The sequence below is a fragment of the Mytilus edulis genome, chromosome 6 (genome assembly GCF_963676685.1).
Source record: "Mytilus edulis chromosome 6, xbMytEdul2.2, whole genome shotgun sequence".
Lineage (NCBI taxonomy): Eukaryota > Metazoa > Mollusca > Bivalvia > Mytilida > Mytilidae > Mytilus > Mytilus edulis.
The window spans coordinates 29,950,936-29,978,853 of record NC_092349.1 but is presented as its reverse complement, the minus strand read 5'-3'; the positions used below and the strand labels follow the sequence as shown (position 1 = coordinate 29,978,853).

Below are 27,918 nucleotides of genomic sequence, written 5' to 3'. Positions count from 1 at the left end.
ATGAAGACAGGCCTTTGTTTCAACTTTGTTTCAAAATTTCCAACATAAGGCTGTTACGACCCAGGTCAATGTTCTTAAGCATCACATAATTTTCTTTTATTTTATTGTTAGCTTTCTTAAATAAATATTCACATATTATAGACTATATTTTTTATAATTTCTTTTTTGTTCAATTTCAGTTAAACACTATTTCTGATTTCTTTTTTATAAATTTTAAATGTCTTTTTCTTTTTCTTCATCTTTTTGAAACCCTGGTTTTGTATTACCACTGACCAGTTCAGTAAAGAAACAGCTACTTCATGTTTGCATAAATATGTTTGTAACCAATCTATAGCTAGCATGCTATTATTTCCATATTTTTTATTCCGTGTCTATAGATACTCTCGATCGGGGAGACAAGATTTATTTTGTCTGTTGTTGCTTGGCTAGCGTAAACTAATCGATTTACCTCATACTTTGACGTTAGATGGGGATTGTTTTTAAATAAATGCTTTAATTTTAGTAATCTCTGATGTATTTATGATAGCTTGGGTTGAAGCGAGAACATACGAAATATGCGGACTAGTCCTTAAATTAAAGGATGCGAAAAGATATATATATAAATGTAACTTTTTCAAAGTTCAAGTTGATCAATTATTGATTTAAGTGAATAAATCAAATTTATTTTCTCGAGGAATAAATCAAATCAGGAACATATATATTTTTTAATTTTTGTTACTACCACTGGGTCGATGCCTCTGCTGGTGGACTATTAGTCCCTGAGGGTATCACCACCCCAGTAGCTGGCATGAAAATACGGATTTTTTGTGTTATTAAAATTTATTGTTACAAAATGATAGAAATTATTATAAATTAAGGAATGTATCTCCCTCATGCAAAGCTCTGATTCCTTTCACGGATTTGGCTATATTTTTTGGACCTTTTGGATTATAGCTCTTCATCTTTTATATAAGCTTTGGATTTCAAATATTTTGGCCACGAGCATCACTGAAGTGACATGTATTGTCGAAATGCGCATTTGGTGCAAGAAAAATGGGACCGTTAATTGTTTTTTTTCTTTTTCTTGTTAGGTATACTGTTCCCAAATTGAATAGTATACAAATCCTAGTTCTTATATTATAGTAATAATTATTCATCGGCGAAAAGGATAGTATCTTTGGATAGTATATTGTGTTGGAAGAATTGTAAAAGTGTTTTATTTTCTAAATTCTATTTATTTACTCGGACATCGTAGAGTTTAAAATTCTTTTTTTTTACCATATTGGACTTCATATTGTGTATTGAATTGAAACACGAACGCGGACCTCGATGAGAACACCTGGATGGAAAGTTTGCAAATATTCCGACCAATGAAATTCATTTTACTATGTAACGCGAACTTCAGCGAAAGCACCTAGATGAAATATTGTGTATTGAATTGAAACATGAACGCGGACCTCGATGAGAACACCTGGATTGAAAGTTTGCAAACGTTCCAACCAATGAAATTCATTTTGATATGTAACGCGAACTTCAACGAAAGCACCTAGATGAAATATTGTATGTATACGACAATTAGTTTTTATTAAGACATTACCGCTCAAATATAGTTAATAAAAATTATATCAGAGCAACAATGCATAATTGTTTCTTTTCCATTTTTGTTTATTTTAATAATGTTTATGTTGATTTTAATTTGGTAGGTAGACTTATATTAAATGCCCTAAACGTAAATATACGTTTTTTTTTTAATGCATTAGACGTAAGATAATGTCGACTTAGAGCAAGTCAAGGTCGTAAAACTTAAATCAACCAACCCATCGTTATCGCACACTAAAATTTATCTCATATAAACAATATATGTTCATAGCAAGACTTTGTGTACGTCACGGTGCATGACAGCACACTAATCCCTGTACAAAATCGGAACCACAATTCACAATTTTCGTATTGTGCCGCTTTCCCACAATTAACGCCCGTTTCGCGTCAGTGACCGATATTAAAATTTGACACAGTTATAAAAGTTTATTGAGCTGTTCCTTCATTTACAATGTTGTGCAAGACTTAACTGTTTATTAAATTCAACAAATGTCAGCAGTATCTTCATTAATTTTATTATTTAACACAACATTCTTTTTATTACAAGCTATTTCATACATCAATATACAGCTAGGGAATATTTGTTGTTGACCGAAAATATAAGATACATCGATTTAAACTATGTGAAAAATAAATAATTTTTGTAAGTTACTTTAATTTCCGTGTCTATATATATTTAATTTACGAGTACACTATAGTAAGACAGAAAAAGAGAAACGGAAATATACAGGAATACCTTAAGTTTCGTAAGTCATTGCAATGGACCATACATTACTTACATGCCACAAGTTTTCATAGAACTCAGCAAGTTTTGAAACGAATATGTGAGATAAAGATCTACTGCATTTGGGCAAATTAAAAATATGTTAAACATATCTAACTATTTTATTTTTAACAGATTCACAAGTTTTGAATTTTTTAAACCGCGCATCAATATTTTATTGTTTTTAATTAAATTCCTTTAGTTATATGTTACGTGTATTGGTCATTTATTTGTTTAAATTGTGAAGTATATGACTTTAATAAGAATACACGCATTTATATATATAAGTCGATAAAGTTTGAAACAAATGAACGAAAGATACATCGATGTTGTTTTGCTTGAGTGATTTACCTGTTAAAAGCGCGGGTCTCAACACGGTTTAAAACGAATTAATACCAGTTTAACTTACCGCCAACTTGAATTCAATTGAACGACTGCAAGCGAATCTATTTGACTGGCATTAAAATGATTTGATACGCATTGAAATAAATGAAAAATGATTTTTAATTTTTGTCAATCTTTATCAAATTACGATTAATCTCATTTAAACAGCGTTAATGCGTTTTTGTCCGATCAAGTTAAATTCGGGTTACTAGTGTATACACCTGCATATTGTTTACACTGAAATCTGTGGTAACCCTTCATTCGCGGTATGGGTAGTTAGGAAAATTAGTGTTAGTTTAAACTCTGAGAAGTTCAGGGCATATAAACATGATAAACGTTGAAAATATGCCGCACAACCCTATATTCTGACCTTTGAAAAACCTTGCAGTGTATATGAACTTTCAATTCTAGGATAAGATTCTTTTCAAAATTTCATAGTAAAAGTGGTACAGTTTTAGCCATAAAAGGAGTTCCTATTGGAAATTGCATTGTCAATATTAACAGAAATGCAACCTATATAGGGTGAAAAAAGATAACAGATATTTGCTTTATCTCACAGATTTTTAAGAAATTAACTTAAATATGAAGTTTTATAAATATTTCATGAAGATTGATAGAATCCTGGGCCTTAGATATAATGACTCAGCATAAATTCACAGTTTAAAGTATGCATAGTTTACTTAGAAAACCTATAGTTGTAAATGTCTGTGTCATTTTGGTCGTTTGTGGATAGTTGTCTCATTGGCAATTATACCACATCTTCTTTTTTATATTAAAGTCCTAAATACAAAATTAATTCATAATATTTGCATAATTGTAAGTTAAATTGTTAAGAAGTGCTTATATTTACTCTTCGCAGTCATTGAAACTCATCGATCCTTCCTGAATATTATTTATGGGGTGTTTATTTTCTTGTCGATAACCCAAAAGTAAGCCGTAACACCTAAATCTGCTTTTTTGTCACCACGGAATAAATAAAAAAAATACAAGCTAGAAAAATAAATATTTCAACAAAACTTACAATAGTGTGATCTATCCCGAATATGTACAAATTGCTAGAAACAGCAGAATGATTTAGGAAATTTGAGACCGCAGAGGCAAAAAATAGAAAATTGCTTACCCCTGTGTCATACAACAGACAATTTAACTTGTAAATGCTATGATTTTATGATTTTTAAGTTCTGAGTAGAAAAAAACAATAACTATGCTTGGAAGTTATGCAAAAATCAGATGTTAGCAGTCATCTCAATAACATTTTAAGTGAAATTATATCTCAGACTGGTATCTGCATACATACAACAATTGCAAATATGGCTTTGTTTGAACACTTCTAGTATATTTGTTAGCTGAATTGTGTCAGATATATGCTTTCAATATGTTATCAAAACAGTTTTAAACAGGTTCTAGGCATTTTATATCAGAAAATATGCAAATAGGGTAAGCGGGCTATAATTAAAGTCTTGTTTTCAAATTCTTTTAAAAATTGATACAAGGAAGGGGTATACAATGTTCAGTAAAAAAACCTTAGAGTATATACAGTTATTTCTTTCAGGCTATAATTCTCATAAATGAGTATTAATGTGAGAAAAAACTGATTTTGATTTTAGAGAGCTTTCTATTTGAATAAATGTTTGTATATGTTGCACTTTGTAAATACAGCTGTTTCTTAAACCACGCCTCTTTTGGGGAGATATAGACTATTCATAGAAAATTAATTTTGTTTACTTACTGATTCCCAGTTATTCTCTCTGTGTTCCATCTCATAGAGACATAACTTGGGCATGTTACCAGTAATTATTATACTTCCTGTAAGAATGTCCTTCTATAGAAAAATTGCTCTATTTTTGCATATTTTTTTAAAGAAATATATAGCTTTAACTGCACTATGCGAAAATAGTATGCCTTGCTGTTGCAACAGACTATTGATTTTCATGTCAATCATTGTCAATTTCACGTGCAAAGGCGGAGCTTAGTTGCTTTGACAGACAAGTGGGTTGGATTTATAAGCATGGCAATTAATAAACTATTACAATTGAACAATCAGGGGGAAATAGAAGATATATTCATTTAAATTTCTCTGACATTTTAATAGATTTTAAATTACTGTAGAACGTTTTTGTTCTTTGTTTACTTCTGCTTACTGCCTTTGACGCCAAAATTGTTTGAATACTTTATAAGTAATTTGTTTACAGATAAATAGTTATGATCCGCTAACATTGTTTTGTTTAAGTTGTTGAGTTATATGAGTATTGTTTTTATACTGCAACTTAAAATCATAGCTTTTTTAATCGAAAAAAAAACCCTTTTGTATCCCTTAATGGACCTCTGATTGTGGAGAAAGTGTTCCATAATGAAATTGACATTATACAAAATATAGCTTTGCTTCTATATTTAGGAAATAAACACAACTAGTTGCAGTATAAATACATCTATATGCAGAGTTACATAAACCGCATTTTTTTACACTGAAAAACACTACTGTCACTATTCAAAATAGTAAACAGTCAGTATAATAATGATATTAATGTTGTGTTCAACATTGACTATGGAAAATAGTCAGTGTTAAACACAACATTATGATATAAATATACACGTGCATATTGTTTAAATTAAAATCAATGGTAACCCTTCATTCTAGTTAGGGGTAGTTAAGAAAATTTGTGTTAGTTTAACATGTTTAAACTCTGAAAAGTTCAGGGCATATACACGTTGAAAATATGCCGCACAGCCCTATGTTTTGACAGTTGAAAAAATGGACGTGTATATGAACTTTCATTTCTAGGATAAAAAAAGATTAAAACTTCATAGTAAAAGTGATATAGTTTTAACCGTAAAAGGAGTTTCTATGGGAAATTGCATTGTCAATATTTACAGAAATGCAACCTAGGAATGTTGGTTTCTAAAGAATATGGAATTGTTAAGACAAGTTGCCTTGTAGAGAATACATAACTGTTGATACATGTTCCCTTTTAGAGAATATAGAACGGTTTATATGTGTTGCCTTTTAGACAAAACAGTACTGTACATACATTTTGCCTTGTAGAGAATACAGTACGGTTTAAAAATGTTGCCTTTTAGAGAATATAGAATTGTTTATCAATGCTGCTTTATAGAGTATACAGCACTGTTGATACATGTTCCGCTGTAGATATTATATAACTATTTATATGTAATGCCTTTTAGAAAAAACAGGACAGTTTAGAAAGGTACAACTAAGGTCATTCCTTCGCAAAAACTGCACACGTCATCAGCGGTTGGTTGACCATTATTGAATATCTGTTCAAAAATAACGGCGGACATGTTCTAATTGATGTAGCTATAATCCTGTCCCCTTTCCCTCGAATGTTATTCACCAAAATAGACTCATCACCAGATGTGTTCTTACATGAGCAAAATGACAGGTGATACTTGCATTGTGTGATTTCATTACCTTTTCAGAGGTGTTATTAGCCTTTTAGTTTTCTTTAGTTTCGTTTAATTTATTGTTTGTCTTTCTGTCTTTTTTTGTTTGTTTTGCCATTGCATTGTCAGGTTGTTTGACTTATGAATCTCAATATCCCTTAAATGTTGTTTACCTCTCTTTGAACATATCAGGATCAGTAGATTGTCTGACTTTAGTATATATTTGCATAGTTATTTCCCAAAAGAAGTCAAATAATGGCCTTGAATAACTGTCAAATCGACACAATGAACTACAATGCCTTGTGGACTTCTACGTGTGTATTTCCACTTTAAACACGCGGGATTAGTGGCAAAATGTCAAAATACACAGTGTCTTGGAATCTCATAATATTAGTATGCATTGTATCTGTGCATTTTATTTCACGCCAAACAGTAAAATTTCCAAATGAAGTAATCACTGTTCATAAAAAATGCATGTGAGCTCTTTGAATGTGTTACACGCCTCTATATATACTGTTATTTGTTTTTAAAATACTGTATAATGCCAAATAAAGGCAAGAGTAGTATACGGCTGTTCGAAAACATTGCTCCTTCAAAAATATGCTCGTAAAATATTTTGTCTTCAAATTTGGTGTGAAGATATCCCACAACATACATCAGTATTCAATAGGCAGTGTACGCGTTGTTTGTAAAATTCAATAAGATCGGGAAAATAACGAAAACGACGTCCCAACTTGCAAAAAAGTTAAGTTGCGTAAAAAGTGAAATTACAAAAATACCCAACTCTTAGGAAAATTCCAAACGTAAGGTCCATTATAAAATGTCAAAATCAAAAGCTCAAACACCTCAAACTAAGGGAAAACATTTTTCGTATTTCTGACTTAGAACATACATTTTCTTATGTAGGAAGTGGTAGATTAAACCTGGTGATGTAGCAAGCAAAACATCTCACTTGTATGACAGCCACATATAAGTCATATATTTCCTTAATTGTCGATCTTGATGACGAGATTATAGAAAAGTCCTTGGTTGGGAAATAGAAAATGATGAACAAAGTTTCGATCCATTTAATTGAAGTTATGAATCAATGTGAATTTTACTTACTTGTTTCAACGGGTTCAAGGATATAAACTTGATTGTGCCAGAGACATACTCGTATCTTTCATCACGATAAAGTATTTTTTTAATGATAACCATATGTTTCGTCTTCATCACATATTTTTGTCAAAGAAAATAATGTAATAGATAGGTCGTATGTGCCTGCTTCATTAGCATGATTATAGACTCATGTTACTCCTGTTAAAAAATGTTGGAGTCATAACCAATGAATGTCAATAGACACTAGACAAACAAGATACACCAGCAGTCGACCAGTCAGACATACGTTGTTCGTTCGTTTGGTGTGTTTGAGCTCTTGATTTTGCCATTTGTTTAGGCACTTTTCGTTTTGAGATTTCCTTAGAGTTCGGTTTATTTGCTATTTTACATTTTACACATGACTAAAAGTGAATAATCTAATGAACACGATTTTTACATATAGAAACGGTAGATATAAGAAACTGAAACAAAATAGTGAAATGCAAAAATCAATATTAAAGTATTAAAAAAAGATCCCTATCGTGCTGCATATATCAAGCAATACTGCTGTGAAGATTCGAAGATAATGTCAGGGACAAGCAAGATGACATGGAATGACTTTTCCATGGATATCTATGATACTATTATCCAGTCATCTGCATTTCCATATGTTTTGGAACTTATTTTTCTTTGGCTCTCAAATTGTTTGGATTGAGTGTTCATGATGACATGATTTATAAAACACGTTTATGACTCTGTTGATCAATTAAAAAGTATTAAGAACCTAAAGATACAACTCTCTAAGACAAAATTGGTATTAAATGGATTTGGCTTTTTTAGTTTTACTTTTATTATTATCACGAAGCTATTCATGCATCCATAGCTTTACATGGTTTTAAATTGATCGTTTTGGGTGTAAACAAACTCAGAAAAGCGTTTTACCAAATTAAGTAATTTTAACCATTGATGATTGACTGGCAGTCACTGAGACTTTCAACTGCTATGTTATCAGTGTGTCGGTACTATTGTGATTTATTAAATAACCGTTTAATATCTTCATTGATAGAATTCTAAAACATTGAAGAAACTAGAAGGAACGTATGTTATCTATTTTACATTTCATTAAATACATTGGCTGAACAAAAATATTTATTATGAGAGTTCCAGAAACGGTTTAACCAAAGTTGACCTTATTTTAATATGATCAATTAGGTCCGTCTTGGTCATTTACCTTTTTACGTGTTTATGTTTTGATTAAGATAATTCCAGACAATAATTCGAAACAAAGTCCATACTTTTTTATGACTGAAATTTGTATTTTGGTTCAAGCCGTTCACATTCATTCACATATTAAGGCAATAAAACAGGTACTGTAAAAGAGTCAGAAACAATACATACCTTAACTAATCCACTACTATTCCGTTGCTATCGATTATAACTGTTTTGAATTTAAATGTATTTTTGTAAATGATTTAAGGTTTACCAGCTGAAATCAAAGCACTCGATAAAGACTCAGCAAAAGTATTTACTCACTTACTAGAGGAAGAAAGTTACCCTCATTTCGAATCACGAGTAATGTTAGCTGGCGAACAGGGGACCGGGAAAACAACTATTGCTCGATATCTTATTGGTAAGGGACCAACGAAGATGAGAAAATCAACTGATGGAATTGGTCTATATACAGGTTTGTCGTATATAGACAGAGAAACCGAGGAATGGTTGGAAGGCAAACAAGGTACGCGATTATGTTTATACAATTAATTCAAATTTAAATTTAGACATTGTTCTTGAACGGAGCGATTTATATGTTACGAAAATAGTTATTCAATGGCACACACATTATAGAAGAAAAATAAAGGCCATCAATGATGGCGTGTATTCTCTAACTCAGAATATTGACTGTTTTCAATAATTCAAACTTTGTAACGATATATTTATTTGTGACAAACTACAATCATCTGATTTGAAAAATCAAAATATACAAGGTAGTTTATGCTTTACGATTAACTTGATTAAAATATTTTAACTTTTTATTCATTTAAATAAATCGAAGGAATTTGGTATACTTCTTCTTTTCGTATATTTCTTGATTTGTTGCGATTGTGTGTCCATATGTCTGTTACACAGTGTTGTCTTTCGTTTTTTACTCAGCACCGAACCAAGCATTGTCTGGTGAAAACGTAGCATGCCTTGTTGTTAGTGGATACCAATGTGTTATTATAAACTTAGAAGTATGCACAGGTCTTTCACAGTTGAACTAACGTAGTTCATAAAACAAAATCGCATAACATTAACAGTCCATAATTATGGTGTAGCACATTTTTGAACAAAATCGAAGAACAAAATATAGACCCTGAGGTTCTTCAGCTCCACAAGAGGTCTCAACCACAGAAGGTAGCAGACAGAGTGGCCGAATGCTATTACCATCAAGACGGCATTTTAATGAGGAAGTGGAGACCTCCTGATGCTACCCAGAGGAGGAATTGACAGTTGTATACCAAGTGGTAGTGCCTTAAGTTTATTGGTCTTGCCCATGACATCCTCTTGAATGGACACTTAGGTATAAGGAAGACTTGCCTTAAGATCTTGCAGCATTTCTACTGGCCACGACTTAGAAATGATGTCGCAGAATGCTGCAAATCATGCCATATATGCCAGGTTGTTGGTAATCCTACCCGGAAAATACCACCAGCAGCACTTCTTCCTATTTCAGCCTTTGACGAACCTTTCAGCAGAGTACTAATTGAGTGCGTTGGACCTTTATCAAAGACCAAGGCTGGAAATGCGTATTTATTCGCAATCATGTGTATATCTACTGGCTTTCCCGAGGCTATTCCGCGAAGGAATATTAAGACACCTACTATTGTCATAGCTCTCATCAAATTTTTCCCGTTAGTAGGAATTCCAAAGTCTATACAGTCCGACCATGGATCAAATTGTCTGTCAGATTTATTTCAGCAAGTCGTGTACCAGTTAGGAATTGCTCAGTATAGATCAAGTGCGTACCATCCAGAATCTCAAGGTGCCTTCAACTTCGTACTTTATTTGGCTTTTTATAACTTATTTGGATTCGACCGTCACTGATGAGTCTTTTGTAGACGAAACGCGTGTCGGCGTATAATTAAAATTTAGTCCTGGTATCTATGATGAGTTTATTTAGAACGTTTTCATCAAACACGATAAGAACTTTTTGTATTCAATTTGACAGAGACTGGGATGATGGAGTTCACTTCCTAATTTTTACGGTCCGAGAATCCCTTGATTTTAGTCCCTTTGTGTTGGTATTTGGTCATACTGTAAGGGGACCACTAGAATTGATTAAGGAAAAGTGGCTTACTGAACATACTGACTTGAATCTTTTGAACTCTGTATCTAGATTTAAAGATAAATTGTATACTGCTTGTCAAGTTGCACAGAAAAACTTTAAAAATCTACAGAATAAGATGAAAAAATGGTATAATAAAGATGCCAGGGACAGAGTTTGTGAGCCTGGTGATAAGGTACTTGTATTTTTGCCAGTCCCTGGACATCCTATCACATGTTAACTTTTGTGGTCCTTATAAAATACAAAAATTAATGATTTGAATTACGTTGTAAAAACTCCAGGTAGGCGCAAACAAAAAAGAGTGTGTCATATTCATATTCATATGGTAAAACCATATTTTGAGTGTCATATTGAAAGTCAAAGTAGAGCAGTTGCCACTTTAGGCATGGTTAAATTGGAGAACAATCATGACAAACCAGATGTAATTGAACTACCTTTTAGTTTTAAAACTATGGAAGAAACAGTTGAATTGTAAAATTCAGAAATTTGGTCAAATTTAGATTCAAAACTTGCACATCTGTCTTCTGATCGTAGAGAAAAATTTAAAGCTTTGGCATGATTTAAAAAAAATCTTTTTCCAGATTTGCCAAAAAAATACCATGGCTGTTTGTTATGATGTTGATTTAGGCAATGCTTCTCCAATTAAGCAACATCCGTTCCGACTCATTCCACTCAAATTTAAAGTTATAAGAAAAGAAATTAAATATATGCTTGACACTGATATTATTGAGCCTAGTAACAGTGAATGGAGCTATCATTGTCTCTGTGTGCCAAAACCGATGAAACCTTTCGTTTTGTGACTGATTTCAGAAAAGTAAATTCAGTTTTAAAATCTGATTCCTATCCGATTCCAAGGATAGACGATTGTATTGACAACATTAGTCAAGCAAAATTTGTTAGCAAATTTGATTTGTTGAAAGGTTATAGGCAAGTTCCATTGGCAAACAGAGCTCGTGAAATATCAGCTTTTGTTACACCAGATGGCTTATATCAAAATACTGATATGCCATTTGGCAAGAAAAGTTCACCAGCTACATTTCAAAGAATGTTCAATAATGTTATAAAAGATTCAAACTGTTGTTATGCTTATATTGATGATCTTATTGTATGCAGTGATAGCTTGGAAAACATTTAACACATTTGTACGATACTTTTGATAGATTGTCACAATCAAATTTGACTGTTAATCTTGGTAAAAGTGAATTTTGCCAGTCCACTATTGATTATTTAGGACATACAGCTGAGGAACGTCAAGTGAAACCTATTATGGCAAAAGTGGATGCCATTACCAAATTGCCTCCTCCTATCAATAGAAAACAACTTATGAGATATTTAGGCATGTGTGGATTTTACAGGAAATTCTGTTCAAATTTTGCTACTGTTGTTCAACCGTTGACTCAAAGATTCTAAATAAAGCTGGAGTGAAAATTGTTAAAACGCTTTTGAAAATAGCAAATCACTTTTATCTAATAGTCCAGTTCTGATCACTCCAGACATTGAAAATCAATTTAGACTTGCTGTTGATTCAAGCGATGTAGGAATTGGAGCAGTTTTATATTAAGCGACAGATGTAAATGTTAAGAAACCTATATCATATTTTTCTAAGAAATTAGATAAACATCAGAAAAATTATTCAACTTTTGAAAAAGAGTGTTTTGCAATGTTGTCTGCATTTCAACATTTTGATGTATATTTAAATCCAACCGTTAATCCTATTCTTGTTCATACTGATTATTGTCCTCTTATCTTTGTTCATAAAATGAGTAACAACAACCAGAGGTTGACTAGGTGGAGTTTATTGTTTCAAGAATAGGATGTTATTGTTAAACATATTAATGGTTTAGTTAATGTTATATCAGATGGTTTAAATAGAGCTTACTAAAATCATTTCGTATATACTATGTATTTTTGTACATATTATTCATGAAAAGTTTTTGTTGCACTAAAAATTCAAATAAGGGGGAGGTGTTATAATATTGTAATTATTATATGTATTTATGTTGGCCTAATGTGTGTTGTGTGGCCTAATAGTTGTTTACAAAATATTCTAAAACTGCACAGTTGAGAAATAACTGGAACAATCACAGATACTGATGAAATGATTGGAACTTTTCATTTGACTTACATAACGATTCCAGAATGATCCGAATAAAAGATGCGTTATTTAAACTTCTACATTTTTTCCAGCAACTTCCGTTGTAGTTAACTAGGACATTCTTTTTCCACAGTGTTCTAGAAATTTCCGAGACAACTATATATGTATACAGACACTAAAGTTAAACTTACAGACTAAGACATCGATAATATTGGTATTTTGCATTAAGATTGACACTTTTATTCTACATTGTACAAACAACATCAAACTAGATTGTGACCTCAGTAGTGGACGTAATATTCTGATTGGATTCCCGAGAAAATTTCAGGATACAGATAAAGATAAAAGATTGGACTCATATTTTGACAGTTGCAAGTTGCAAGTTGACAGTAATATTTGTGTAATACTTCTTGTAAACTTTTGTATAATAAATCTTGTTAAATTTTCTTATTGATTGGTGTCTTTTGTTGGCTACAATTTAAAGGTGATTTCTATCCGTAACAGTATTACCAGCCTAGTAGTCAGCACTTCGATGTTGACATGAATATCAATTATATGGTCATGTTTATAAATTACCTGCTTCAAAAATTTGAATTTTTCGAAAAACTATCTTATCCAAGGAGTCGATTACCGTAGCCGTATTTGGCACACATTTTTTAAATTTTGGGTTATCAATGCTCTTCAACTTTGTACTTCTTTGGCTTTACAACTTTTTTAATCAGAGCGTCACTGTTGGGTCTTATGTTGACGAAACGCGAGTCTGGCGTATTAAATTATAACCCTGATGCCTTTGATAACTAACCAAAATAAAATAAAGGCAACAGTAGTAAGCCGCTTTTCGATGTTCATAAATCGATTGAGAAAAAAAACAAATCCGGGTTACAAACTAAAACTGAGGGACACACATAAGAAATAAGAGGAGAACTGCGACGCAACAGTATCGCAACATTTAAATGAAACACACACAGAAACGAACTATAATATAACAGTGGCCATTGTCCTGTCTTGGTACAGGACATTTTAAACAAACAAATGGTGGGTTCAACCTGGTGTTGTGCAGGGATGTGGTGGATTACTTTAATATGTAATCGATTAAATTACAATTACTTTGCTTATCAAATGTAATCAATTACATCACAATTACACCTTATTTCAAATGTAATTGATAACATTGGATTACTTTTCTTTAAAGTAATCATGATTACTTGTGATTACTTATGATTACATTGTATATTGCAATATTAAAGAATTTGTAATAACTTTTTACCCTCACAAAAAAGCTAATTTTGGTGATTTTTTTAAAGCCATAATTTATTAATCTGATTTAAAAGAATTTAGACAAGTACAGTGTAACATGTTTAATTTGATAACATACATGTAGCTATAGACAAGTTTCCCTTCTCTATGTAAAATATATAACTTTGTTTTTTCTACAAATTTTAACCAACTGCCCAATTCACAAAAAAACCTGGACAAATAATGAAAAATCAGTTAAATATAATTTTATTGTCTGTAAGGACATAGTTGACACATCCATAAATGTTTTTACAGGTGTTAATCACTGCTTATATTTTTTAACAAACTATAGGTGAGCTTGGGTATTAAAATTGTATTGTCTTAATTGCAATATTAATATCGATAAAGTTATAAGCGGTAAATTTCCATAATTTGTTTGAAAATTTTGAATACATATATATATCATAATATTTATCATGTTTATGGAAAACAAAATTTATTAAAATTTTCAAAAAATGTAATATGCTTTTAAATTTCATTTTGAATTAAAAGGGTTTATGCAGTTATGTATTTCAACCCTCAAAGTCAAATTGGAACTAAACGTTTTCTGCTTTTTAATTTCATTGTAGTCTTATAAAAATATTGGGCATACTTATATGAAATTGATGTTGATATCAGAAGTGTTCAATCGATGAACAAATATGCTTTCAAGACATACATTGTACTCTTATATCGTAAAAGCTCCATCTCACAAACACTGGAAAGCAAATGTCTCTAGTAAACTGTTAACAAAATAAACACTTGGTTATACAAAACTTGTTATTTAGATAATACTATTTATTACATCAACCAAAGTACCATCATGGTGAATACTAGTTTCATGATTTTTTTTATTCCTGCTTTACATTTTTATATTCTATCAATTAAATACTATTTTCCTATATACCAGTATACAAGATTTGTAATCAGCAAATAATCATAGGAATGTAATAAACTAAAGTTATCTAAAAGTAATCATGATTACACCTGCTTTTGGCAATGTAATCGATTACAATACGATTACTTGTAATCAGAAATGGCATGATTAATGATTACATAGGATAACACTGCACAATGTAATCGATTACAGCTGATTACGATTACTGATTACGATTACCCCATATCTGGTGTTCTGGCATGCCAAACCTCCCGCTTTAATGGCAATGTTAAGTATAACATAAAAATGACAACATGTCATGACAGGACAACAATACAAAAAAATGGAGGAACATATAGGACAGAGAAACTCACGAATAATAGCTAACAAAAGGTACCAGGTTTAAAATTTAATACGCCAGACGCGCGTTTCGTTCATAAAAGACTAACAATTGACGCTCAGATGAAAACAGGTTGAAAGCCAAAATAAGTACAAAGTTGAAGAGCATTGAGGACCAAAAGTTTCCAAAAGTTGTGCCAAATACGGCTAGGGTTTTCTGCCTTGGATAAGAACATTCTAATCATTTAAAATAATTCATACTTTTGCAAACGGTATTTTTTTATAAAATGACTATATAATAGATATACATGATAAGACGAAGAAGTGACTAACTACAGAATACAAATTGACAAGCAATACAAACTAAACCAGTCCATAAAAAATTCACAGCCGTGTTAGCCAAAGCCATAAACACAGAAAGTGACGTCACGTTTGAATTTCTAAAATTTATTTTCCAAAAAATAGGATAGAATTCAAGATTAGAGTTGTAATACTGATGTAATATTTATTAATAACAATGAAAAGTACAATACCAGTTGATATCAAATTGTGATAGTACTTAAATAATTTTTTGTATTATCTAGCTACGCGGTGGTTCTTCCGAATCAAACTGTAAATCAAATATATCGTATAAATTAACGCAGATTATATGAATTACTTTATATTTCTAGATTTTTCTTTAGAGGAATTGACTATCAGTAGGTCATTAAGACAGAAACCATTGGATATTCCTACTAGCAGTCTTTCGACAGGACTATCCACTGATTTAAGCAAACAGTATACTGAAAGTCTAATAACCGGTGCTTCTGTTCAATTTAACGAACAGCACGTAGACTTTAGGGAGAAAAATGAAATGCAAAATATTCCAGTCGAAGCTGAAAAGGATAACAGCAGGTCAAGAGAACAAGATAATTGGAATAATCCCGCGCAAGGTATAGAAGGCGGCATACCAATCACACATGTTCTTCTCGATCTACATAACCAACAAGGTAACCCAAATGAGGAGGGACCAGAATCAAACGTCCATCTTATACCACTTAAAATGAGAGATAATCCCCCTGACGAAATACAAGTCCAAAATGTACATCTTGATTTGCAAGAACAACAGGATCATCCTTTAGACGAAAACCTCATGCAGAATGTCCCTCTTGTTGGCGATATAAAAGAACAAAGACTTGTGACATGTGTCCAAAGACCAACCCCAAAGGTTTTGCAAGACGACGTACCACAACAGAGAGACCCATATGGAAGCAGGACAATAGCAAGTAATCCAGTAAGTTCAAGTAAACAACCAACTTATTCAGACGAAGATACCCAATATGAAGAATTTAAAGACAAAACTTATTTTGAGAATCCTACAGGAAATAAATCACAAGAATATAAGCCAAATCCAGGATTGCCCTTGGTTCAAGGTGGTACAAAGAATAGCAGTTTTCCAGAAGATTTGATCATGCACACTGGAGACGAACAATTGAAAACATTGACTCGATTATCTAAAGAAGAGCAAGCAACATCTGGGTTGAGACATTCTGTAGAATATGTTACTGATCCTGGATTAATAACAAAACTTAAAAGATTCTTTGGAGTTTCCAAAAAAGTGAAAGAAATAAAGATATCGATAACGGAAGAACACATTTTAAAGCAATCTTTGAAAGTAGGAAAGAAAAAGTTACATCAAAAACATATAGCTCCCGTAATAATATGGGACTTTGGAGGTCAAGACATATTTTACTCCACGCACCAAAGCTTCCTGTCCTACCGAGCAATATATTTGATTGTACTGGATGGCAGTAGGGCCCTCGATGACCAATGTCAATTTGAGCAATATTTACCAGGGAAAAGTGGACAGAAAACAGCACGAGGTATGATAAGTTTACATAAAGTACCAACATGTATATGTGCACTACAAAACATTGAACATACTCATAAATTTCAAACGAGCCTATCGTTGTGCAAATCGATGGAGTCACTACAATATACATATGAAATCATTCAAAACGGATTTTTTCCTAGTATTAGGTCTATTATGACTGCCTCTACTTAGATCAAAATGATATTTTTTGTTGGAACAAAAAGGGGATAACAATGACGTTACTGTCGCTAAATTAACAGTATCAGAACACACTGGCATATGAGTTTCTGCTTTGCTAACAACCTCAATCAAAACCAACATCTACATTCTCAAAATAAACTGAATATGTGCTTACATGTCGTCTTAATCGCAATAAATATTCAAATCATACAGTTAGTATATATCTGAGTCAGCCATTTATTTAAAAATAAACAAATGAACAAGGGTGCATAGTAATATACATATCCCCGATGCATACCAACTTTGAAATTGACAGCGAACAACAGAAAAACAATTGCATTATACTATTAATCTTAGACTATTTGTAATTTGTTACAATTCTTCTGTTATAAGTAACATGGTTGTCTACTTACTCCTACGAATACAACTGTTAATATATGACGTAACCATTAAGGGCAGACGGAACGTCATGTGAAATCTACTGACCGGATTGATATGGATTCACCATGGTACGGTCTTAATCCAATTACAGCGTCACTTATTACCCGAAATGCGATCAAAGATTGTAAACAGACAAAAATAAAATCAAACAATCAAGTATCCACGAAAATGCAAAGTTTATTTAATCAACTTAAATTTGTACCAACGAGAATGATTGAATACTAATATCATATCATACTGCGCTATAATAGCCAGTGACAGAATTATACATCGGTGACCATGATCTAGAATGTTGTTATTGTTGTAAAGACATCGATATTTCTCGAGATAGCATGAAAACATGCATTACTAATTAAGGTGGCTCGGCCCTTAAACAGTGCGCATTCTCTAGCCTGTTGTTACTGTTGCGAATACATCGATATGTCTTCAGATAGCATGAAAACATGTGCTACTTATTAGGGTGGATCTGCCATTTAACAGTGCGCATGATCAAGCCTGTTGTTACTGCTGTGAATACATCGATATATCTCGATATAGTATAAAATATAAAAAAAAGATGTGGTTAGATTGCCAATGAGACAACTGTCTACAAGAGACCAAAATGACACAGACATGAACAACTATAGGTCACTGTACGGCCTTCAACAATGAGCTAAGCCCATACTGCATAGTCAGCTATAAAAGCCCCGATAAGACCATGTATTGCTAGTTAAGATTGACATTCGTATTATAAAATATATTACACACAACAAATGTGTATTCCACATATGTTAGAGTCTGAAATACACATACCAGTGTGTTGGAATGAGAGCTAATATTGAATCATGCGAAATAAAGTGTTATTTTGATAATTGCCTGTCACTTGTGGATGAATATATAAGGCAGTCACAAAATATGATCGTAGAAAACGTATACATTTTATTTATGAAATATCTTTTATTAATGATTGCATTATTTTTCATCAAACTAATAACGATAATAAAACATATAAGCACTATTTAGTTGGTCACGCAAAGATGCAAATACCACAAAAAAAAAATGATGGGAACTTGTTGGCCAACCAATAGCCCATCTGTTTCTTAATGCCGTTGGTAGGATATTGTTTATTCAACATTGACCATATATTAACAAGCCAACACCAACTATGTGTAAGCACTGTATGGTCATAATTATAAGTTTACTATTTACAAAAACATTAATTTTGAAAATACTAAGCATTGTCTACCTTAAGAATAGATCACTTTATCTGTATTTGGCAAAACCTTTAGGATGTTTTGGTCCTCAATGTTATTTAACTTCGTACTTGCTATGGCTTTTTTTTTGTTGCTATTTTTGATTCGAGCGTCACTGATGAGTCTTGTGTAGACGAAACGCGCGTCTTGCGCAAATACAAAGTTTCGATCCTGATATCTCTGATGAGTTTATTTATAAATTTTGGGCCAACAAAGTAATGTTAGCTTAGTCATTGTAAATAAAGAAGATGAAGAGTTGTCCGAATGGCACTCATACTAAAGCTAAATACATCATATGATTTTTGATATGATTATTGTTTCATTTTCCCTTAATTATCTTATATCTCGTTTGTTAACAGATTATTTGAGATTCTGGATAAATACAATTGTGACCTACTGCAAAGGGAGCCAGCATGGATTTCCGAAGATAATGATTGTCTTTACACATAAGGACAAAATAAAACATGTGAGTTCATAACTTTTAGCTTATTGACTTAAATAATGCAAGATATGGTTTATATCTCACTAATTTATTTCATTTGTTTTTAAATCGTAAAACATATTCATCGTTGTTAGTTTTTTTTTCTGTTGTTACGTAGAGATGTATTTATTAGAGGTGATGCTACTCCTATTGATATTTAGATATATGCGCGTGTTTATAATTACTGACAGACTAAATTTAAATTAAGAAACAAATGATTGATTTTAAATTCTTTAGGTGTAATACCACCATTGCTTTTCCCCTATTAGTCTTTGTTGAATTTGCACTTTTCAAAAAATGTGCAGAATTTATTTTTGTTTTGAATAAAGAAATACATGTACTTGGCATTAGAAATATTGATTCTGTCTAGTACTATCAACAAAATATCACATATTATTTCATTGCATATAAGAAAAAAACATAAGTCGAAGTTAGATAATGAAACTGTCATCCGCTGTCATATGTACAAGCTAAAGTAACCATATAAACTCAAGTTTCCGAATTGATCTATCAATCTTCAAATAAAAATTGTGGTGCTTGGAACCACCAAAGATGTATGTATATTCGTAAATATAACTCAACATGCAGACATCTTATACGTTCAGGTATTTCACATCCAAAATTTTATGGAAATATTCTTTATAAAGCACAAAAATGTCAGTATTCTCCTCAGAAACTAACAAAACCTTTAAATAGACTTATTAAAAGGGGGTATAGTTACGATACTGTTGTCAGGTCATTAAAGATTGCATATTTTGGCTTTAACATTGATTCACTGATAGGGTCTTTGCATCGGAACTAAACACATTTATTTCTAAAAAAACAGTTGTTGGCATGACACGGGTTATGTTCTTCTCATATATTTTATGATAGTATGATACTAAACCCCTAACGGGAGGGATTGTACCTGATATTCATATGATGAAGACATAATCTTTCAATCAGTTTAATTGAGGTCTGGAGCTGGCATGTCAGTTAACTGCTAGTAGTCTGTTGTTATTTATGTATTATTGTCATTTTATTTATTTTCTTTTGTTACATCTTTTGACATCAGACTCGGACTTCTCTTGAACTGAATTTTAATGTGCGTATTGTTATTGTTTTACTTTTCTACATTGGCTAGAGGTATAGGGGGAGGGTTGAGATCTCATAAACATGTTTAACCCCGCCGCAATTTTGCGCCTGTCCCAAGTCAGGAGCCTCTGGCCTTTGTTAGTCTTGTATGATTTTAAATTTTAGTTTCTTGTGTATAATTCGGAGTTTAGTATGACGTCCATTATCACTGTACTATTATGCATATTTTAGGGGCCAGCTGAAGGACACCTACGGGTGCGGGAATTCTCGCTACATTGAAGACCCATTGGTTGCCTTCGGCTGTTGTTTGCTCTATGGTCGGGTGGTTGTCGCTTTGACATATTCACCATTTCCTTTCTCAATTTTATATGACACAGATATGATTTACTCTTATTTTTCCATTTTCCAATTTATTTACTGCAATGAAATGTACAGATGGGTGCGGTCCTAACCTTGACAAAAGTTAACTTAGAGTTAACTTGTTGACTGCTTTCTAAGTTAACTTGAGAATTTTTAAGCAGTCAAGCAAGTTAACTTCGTCGTTGGTGGACCAGACCTACGGTCTGCTTTTTTAGGACTGCTGCAGACCTATCGACAAGTCTGCTCCAGACCAGACCTGTTGACAAGTCTGCTTTTGACCAGTCCTGAGGACAGGTCTGCCCCAGACCAGACCTGTGGACAAGTCTGCTTTTGACCAGTCCTGAGGACAGGTCTGCCTCAGACCATACCTGTGGACAGGTCTGCTCCTGACCAGACCTGAGGACAGGTCTGCTTTTGACCAGACCTGTGGACAAGTCTGCTATTGACCAGACCTGAGGACAGGTCTGCTTATGACAGATTATCGTTATAAGAGTTTTCATATCAGCCTTGAGCTTTCCGCATGATTAAAACATGTAAACAACAATTGCATTGTTTTTTCCACAGATATCATTTATTATTTACTCGCTAGACTCTACTAGATATTATACAAATGCTCTCTTTTATTTGATATACATGTATTCTTATATAAATAAAAAATGGCTATACGATCACACAGAGTTTTTTGTATTAGAAGGCGGATAGAAAGGTTATCCAACGCATCGGAACAATATTCTTCTATCACGGGATATCGGCAACATTGTCTACGTTACTTCGTTCCCCGTTGTTTACCTGTCCCTTCCTAAATTTTACTTTATTCATAAATTTATACTTGCATGGATATTTCATTGATATTCAACTTGTTTGCATTGGATTTACTATTCTATTTCCCGCAGAATATTCTAACAGAAATTGTACAGTGTCCGTAAGCATACGGTGTGGTAAAACTATCAACAATCTCGTCAAATTCGTCAGATTTATCGAGAGATTTGTCATTGCCGATATTTATATGGAACGTCCTATAATTATACTCAATGCGCACTCTAATGAAATAGTTGCAACTTGACGTTTAACTATTAACAAAATCAATCAACCGACATAATAGATTCCAAGAAGAGAACCTCGTATACTTTTTTTTATTAAATCATTGTAAATAGTACAAATGAATTCAGATATGTCAGTGTTGGTACTTTGATGATGTGGCATAATAGTTTTGTTTTACACGTACACTATCATGAACTCCTATTAATCTGACTGTTATTATGAATAAAGAGATGAAATTCTGACACTCTCAATTTAATCAAATTTTTTTTTGCATTAATAGTTTTCCAATATTATTGATAACGTGTACATTTACGGTCCTACTAAAATGTGAACAGGAGCGCCAGGAGAAGACATTAAGGCGCTCGGTACAATGGTATGCGGGTATATAGATTTGCAAATAAAAGTGCACATATGATCAGTTTTGGTCAACTAGTTTTGTTTTCCAAGTCAGCATGAGGTATTCAAACTACTGAAATTTTGTTACGTATCAATATTTTGAATAAAAGGAGGACACGCTGGTATCCTAAATTTATGCGAACAAAAATTTGTTGTTATTAAATTGCAATATTGCTGTCCATTGTCATGATTATATTATACATTGATTCCTGACATAAAAAATATGGCTGATTAATACTATGCGGGTACGTCATGGTGTATATAGATTTACAAATTAAAGTGCACATATGGTCAGTTTTGGTAATGCAGTCAAAAAATTTTGTTGTACAAGTCAGCTGGAGGTATCAAAACTACTATAATTTTGTTACGTATCAATATTTTGAATAAAATGAGGACAATGGAGGACATGCTGGTATCCTAAATTTATGCGAACAAAATTTGTTGTTATTATATTGCAATATTGCTGTCCATTGTCATGATTGTATTATACATTGAATCCTGACATAAAAAATAAGGCTGATTTACTATGCGGGTATATAGATTTACAATTTAAAGTTCACATATGGTTAGTTTTGGTAATGCAGTCAAATAATTTTGTTGTACAAGTCAGCTGGAGGTATCAAAACTACTATAATTTTGTTACGTATCAATATTTTGAATAAAATGAGGACATGCTGGTATCCAAAATTTATGCGAACCAACATTTGTTGTTTTTATATTGCAATATTGCTGTCCATTGTCATGATTATATTATACATTAAATCCTGACATAAAAAAATGACTGATTTACCACGTGTGATTTACTGTCCGGGTATATAGATTTTCAAATTAAAGAGCACATATGGTCAGTTTTGGTGGATGCGGTCAAATAATTTTGTTGTGCAAGTCAGCTGGAGGTATCAAAACTACTGAAATGTTGTTACATATCAATATTTTGAATAAAATGAGGACATGCTGGTATCCTAAATTTATGCGAACCAACATTTTTTGTTATTATATATTGCAATATTGCTGTCCATTGTCATGATTGTATTATACATTAAATCCTGACATAAAAACAAATGGCTGATTTACTATGCGGGTATATAGATTTTCAAATTAAAGTGAACATATGGTCAGTTTTGGTGAATGCGGTCAAATAATTTTGTTGTACAAGTCAGCAGGAGGTATCAAAACTACTGAAATTTTGTTACGTATCAATATTTTGAATAAAATGAGGACATGCTGGAATTCTAAATTGATGTGAACAAAAATTTGTTGTTATTATATTGCAATATTGCTGTCCATTGTCACATATGTTGTCATGATTGTATTATACATTGAATCCTGACATTAAAAATAAGGCTGATTTACTATGCTGGTATATAGATTTACAATTTAAAGTTCACACATGGTCAGTTTTGGTAATGCGGTCAAATAATTTTGTTGTACAAGTCAGCTGGAGGTATCAAAACTACTGAAATTTTGTTACGTATCAATATTTTGAATAAAATAAGGACATGCTGGTATTCAAAATTTATGCGAACCAACATTTTTTGTTATTATATTGCAATTTTGCTGTCCATTGTCATGATTGTATTATACATTGAATTCTGACATAAAAAATATGGCTGATTTACTATGCGGGTATATAGATTTACAAATTAAAGTTCACATATGGTCAGTTTTGGTGGATGCAGTCAAACAATTTAGTTGTACTAGTCAGCTGGAGGTATCAAAACTACTGAAATTTTTTACGTATCAATATTTTGAATAAAATGAGGACATGCTGGTATCCTAAATTGATGTGAACAAAAATTTGTTGTTATTATATTGCAATATTGCTGTCCATTGTCATGATTGTATTATACATTGATTCTGGCATAAAAAATATGGCTGATTAACTTTGCGGGTATATAGATTTACAAATTAAAGTGCACATATGGTCAGTTTTGGTAATGCGGTCAAATAATTTTGTTGTACAAGTCAGCTGGAGGTATCAAAACTACTGAAATTTTGTTACGTATCAATATTTTGAATAAAATAAGGACATGCTGGTATCCAAAATTTATGCGAACCAACATTTTTTGTTATTATATTGCAATTTTGCTGTCCATTGTCATGATTGTATTATACATTGAATTCTGACATAAAAAATATGGCTGATTTACTATGCGGGTATATAGATTTACAAATTAAAGTTCACATATGGTCAGTTTTGGTGGATGCAGTCAAACAATTTAGTTGTACTAGTCAGCTGGAGGTATCAAAACTACTGAAATTTTTTACGTATCAATATTTTGAATAAAATGAGGACATGCTGGTATCCTAAATTGATGTGAACAAAAATTTGTTGTTATTATATTGCAATATTGCTGTCCATTGTCATGATTGTATTATACATTGATTCTGGCATAAAAAATATGGCTGATTAACTATGCGGGTATATAGATTTACAAATTAAAGTGCACATATGGTCAGTTTTGGTGGATGCGGTCAAATAATTTTGTTGTACAAGTCAGCTGGAGGTATCAAAACTACTGAAATTTTGTTAGGTATCAATATTTTGAATAAAATTAGGACATGCTGGTATCCTAAATTGATTCGAAAAAAAATTTGTTGTTATTATATTGCAATATTTCTGTCCATTGTCATGATTGTATTATACATTGAATCCTGACATAAAAATATGGCTGATTTACTATGCGGGTATATATATTTACAAATTAAAGTGCATATATGGTCAGTTTTGGTGGATGCGGTCAAATAATTTTGTTGTACATGTCAACAGGAGGCATCAAAACTACTGAAATTTTGTTACATATCAGTATTTTAAGTAAAAAGAGGACATGCTGGCACCCTAAATTTAGGCGAACAAAAATTTGTTGTTATTATATTGCAATATTGCTGTCCATTGTCATGATTGTATTATACATTGAATCCTGACATTGAAAATAAGGCTGATTTACTATGCTGGTATATAGATTTACAATTTAAAGTTCACATATGGTCAGTTTTGGTAATGTGGTCAAATAATTTTGTTGTACAAGTCAGCTGGAGGTATCAAAACTACTGAAATTTTGTTACGTATCAATATTTTGAATAAAATGAGGACATGCTGGTATCCTAAATTTATGCGAACAAAAATTCGTTGTTATTATATTGCAATATTGCTGTCCATTGTCATGATTGTATTATACATGTTATACATTGAATCCTGACATAAAAAAATATGGCTGATTTACTATGCGGGTATATAGATTTACAAATTAAAGTGCATATATGGTCAGTTTTAATGGATGCGGTCAAATAATTTTGTTGTACAAGTCAACTGGAGGCATCAAAACTACTGAAATTTTGTTACGTATCAGTATTTTAAGTAAAAAATGGACATGCTGGCACCCTTTATTTAGGCGAACAAAAATTTGTTGTTATTATATTGCAATATTGCTGTCCATTGTCATGATTGTGTTATACATTGAATCCTGACATTGAAAATAAGGCTGATTTACTATGCTGGTATATAGATTTACAATTTAAAGTTCACATATGGTCAGTTTTGGTAATGTGGTCAAATAATTTTGTTGTACAAGTCAGCTGGAGGTATCAAAACTACTGAAATTTTGTTACGTATCAATATTTTGAATAAAATGAGGACATGCTGGTATCCTAAATTTATGCGAACCAACATTTGTTGTTATTATATTGCAATTTTGCTGTCCATTGTGACTGTCATGATTGTATTATACATTGATTCTGGCATAAAAAATAAGGCTGATTAACTATGCGGGTATATAGATTTGCAAATTAAAGTGCACATATGTTCAGTTTTGGTGGATGCGGTCAAATAAGTTTGTTGTACATGTCAACTGGAGGTATCAAAACTACTGAAATTTTGTTACGTATCAATATTTTGAATAAAATGAGGACATGCTGGTGTCCTAAATTTATGCGAAAAAAAATTTGTTGTTATTATATTGCAATATTTCTGTCCATTGTCATGATTGTATTATACATTGAATCCTGACATAAAAACTATGGCTGATTTACTTTGCGGGTATATAGATTTACAAATTAAAGTGCATATATCATGTATATGGTCAGTTTTGGTGGATGCGGTCAAATAATTTTGTTGTACAAGTCAACAGGAGGCATCAAAACTACTGAAATTTTGTTACGTATCAGTATTATAAGTAAAAAGGGAACATGCTGGCACCCTTAATTAAGGCGAACAAAAATTTGTTGTTATCATATTGCAATATTGTTGTCCATTGTCATGATTGTATTATACATTGAATCCTGACATTAAAAATAAGGCTGATTTACTATGCTGGTATATAGATTTACAATTTAAAGTTCACATATGGTCAGTTTTGGTAATGCGGTCAAATAATTTTGTTGTACAAGTCAGCTGGAGGTATCAAAACTACTGAAATTTTGTTACGTATCAATATTTTGAATAAAATGAGGACATGCTGGTATCTCAAATTTATGCAAACCAAAATTATTTGTTATTATATTGCAATTTTGCTGTCCATTTTCATGATTGTATTATACATTGAATCCTGACATAAAAAATATGGCTGATTTACTATGCGGGTATATAGATTTACAAATTAAAGTGCATATTTGGTCAGTTTTGGTGGATGCGGTCAAATAATTTTGTTGTACAAGTCAACTGGAGGTATCAAAACTACTGAAATTTTGTTACGTATCAATATTTTGAATAAAATGAGGACATGCTGGTGTCCTAAATTTATGCGAAAAAAAATTTGTTGTTATTATATTGCAATATTTCTGTCCATTGTCATGATTGTTTTATACATTGAATCCTGACATAAAAACTATGGCTGATTTACTTTGCGGTTATATAGATTTACAAATTAAAGTGCATATATCATGTATATGGTCAGTTTTGGTGGATGCGGTCAAATAATTTTGTTGTACAAGTCAACAGGAGGCATCAAAACTACTGAAATTTTGTTACGTATCAGAATTATAAGTAAAAAGGGGACATGCTGGCACCCTTAATTAAGGCGAACAAAAATTTGTTGTTATTATATTGCAATATTGTTGTCCATTGTCATGATTGTATTATACATTGAATCCTGACATTAAAAATAAGGCTGATTTACTATGCTGGTCTATAGATTTACAATTTAAAGTTCACATATGGTCAGTTTTGGTAATGCGGTCAAATAATTTTGTTGTACAAGTCAGCTGGAGGTATCAAAACTACTGAAATTTTGTTACGTATCAATATTTTGAATAAAATGAGGACATGCTGGTATCTCAAATTTATGCAAACCAAAATTATTTGTTATTATATTGCAATTTTGCTGTCCATTGTCATGATTGTATTATACATTGAATCCTGACATAAAAAATATGGCTGATTTACTATGCGGGTATATAGATTTACAAATTAAAGTGCATATTTGGTCAGTTTTGGTGGATGCGGTCAAATAATTTTGTTGTACAAGTCAACTGGAGGCATCAAAACTACTGAAATTTTGTTACATATCAGTATTTTGAGTAAAAAGAGGACATGCTGGCACCCTTAATTTAGGCGAACAAAAATGTGTAGTCATTATTTAAATGAATTAAACTATTGCTGATTGTTGGTTCATAGTTCAAGGATGTACAACTAACAAGGACGTATACACCTAACATCAAATATACTTCTTTTCAAAAATATACACAATATGATTGAATTTGATCTCGGAATATATATATATATAATCAGTGCCTGTTATCATTGTAACCG

At 32.0% G+C, this 27,918-nt stretch overlaps 1 protein-coding gene across 1 annotated transcript in view; it reads left to right on the top strand.

Moving 5' to 3' along the window:
- The window catches only part of LOC139526339 (uncharacterized), a 58,015-nt gene that overhangs the window by 20,471 nt on the left and 9,626 nt on the right, over window positions 1-27,918 (top strand). Inside the window, exons 6-8 of the mRNA XM_071321473.1 lie at window positions 8,682-8,939; window positions 15,787-16,977; window positions 19,180-19,286. Of these exons, the coding sequence (XP_071177574.1) occupies window positions 8,682-8,939; window positions 15,787-16,977; window positions 19,180-19,286 (1,556 nt within the window). The remainder of the gene's footprint in view (window positions 1-8,681; window positions 8,940-15,786; window positions 16,978-19,179; window positions 19,287-27,918) is intronic.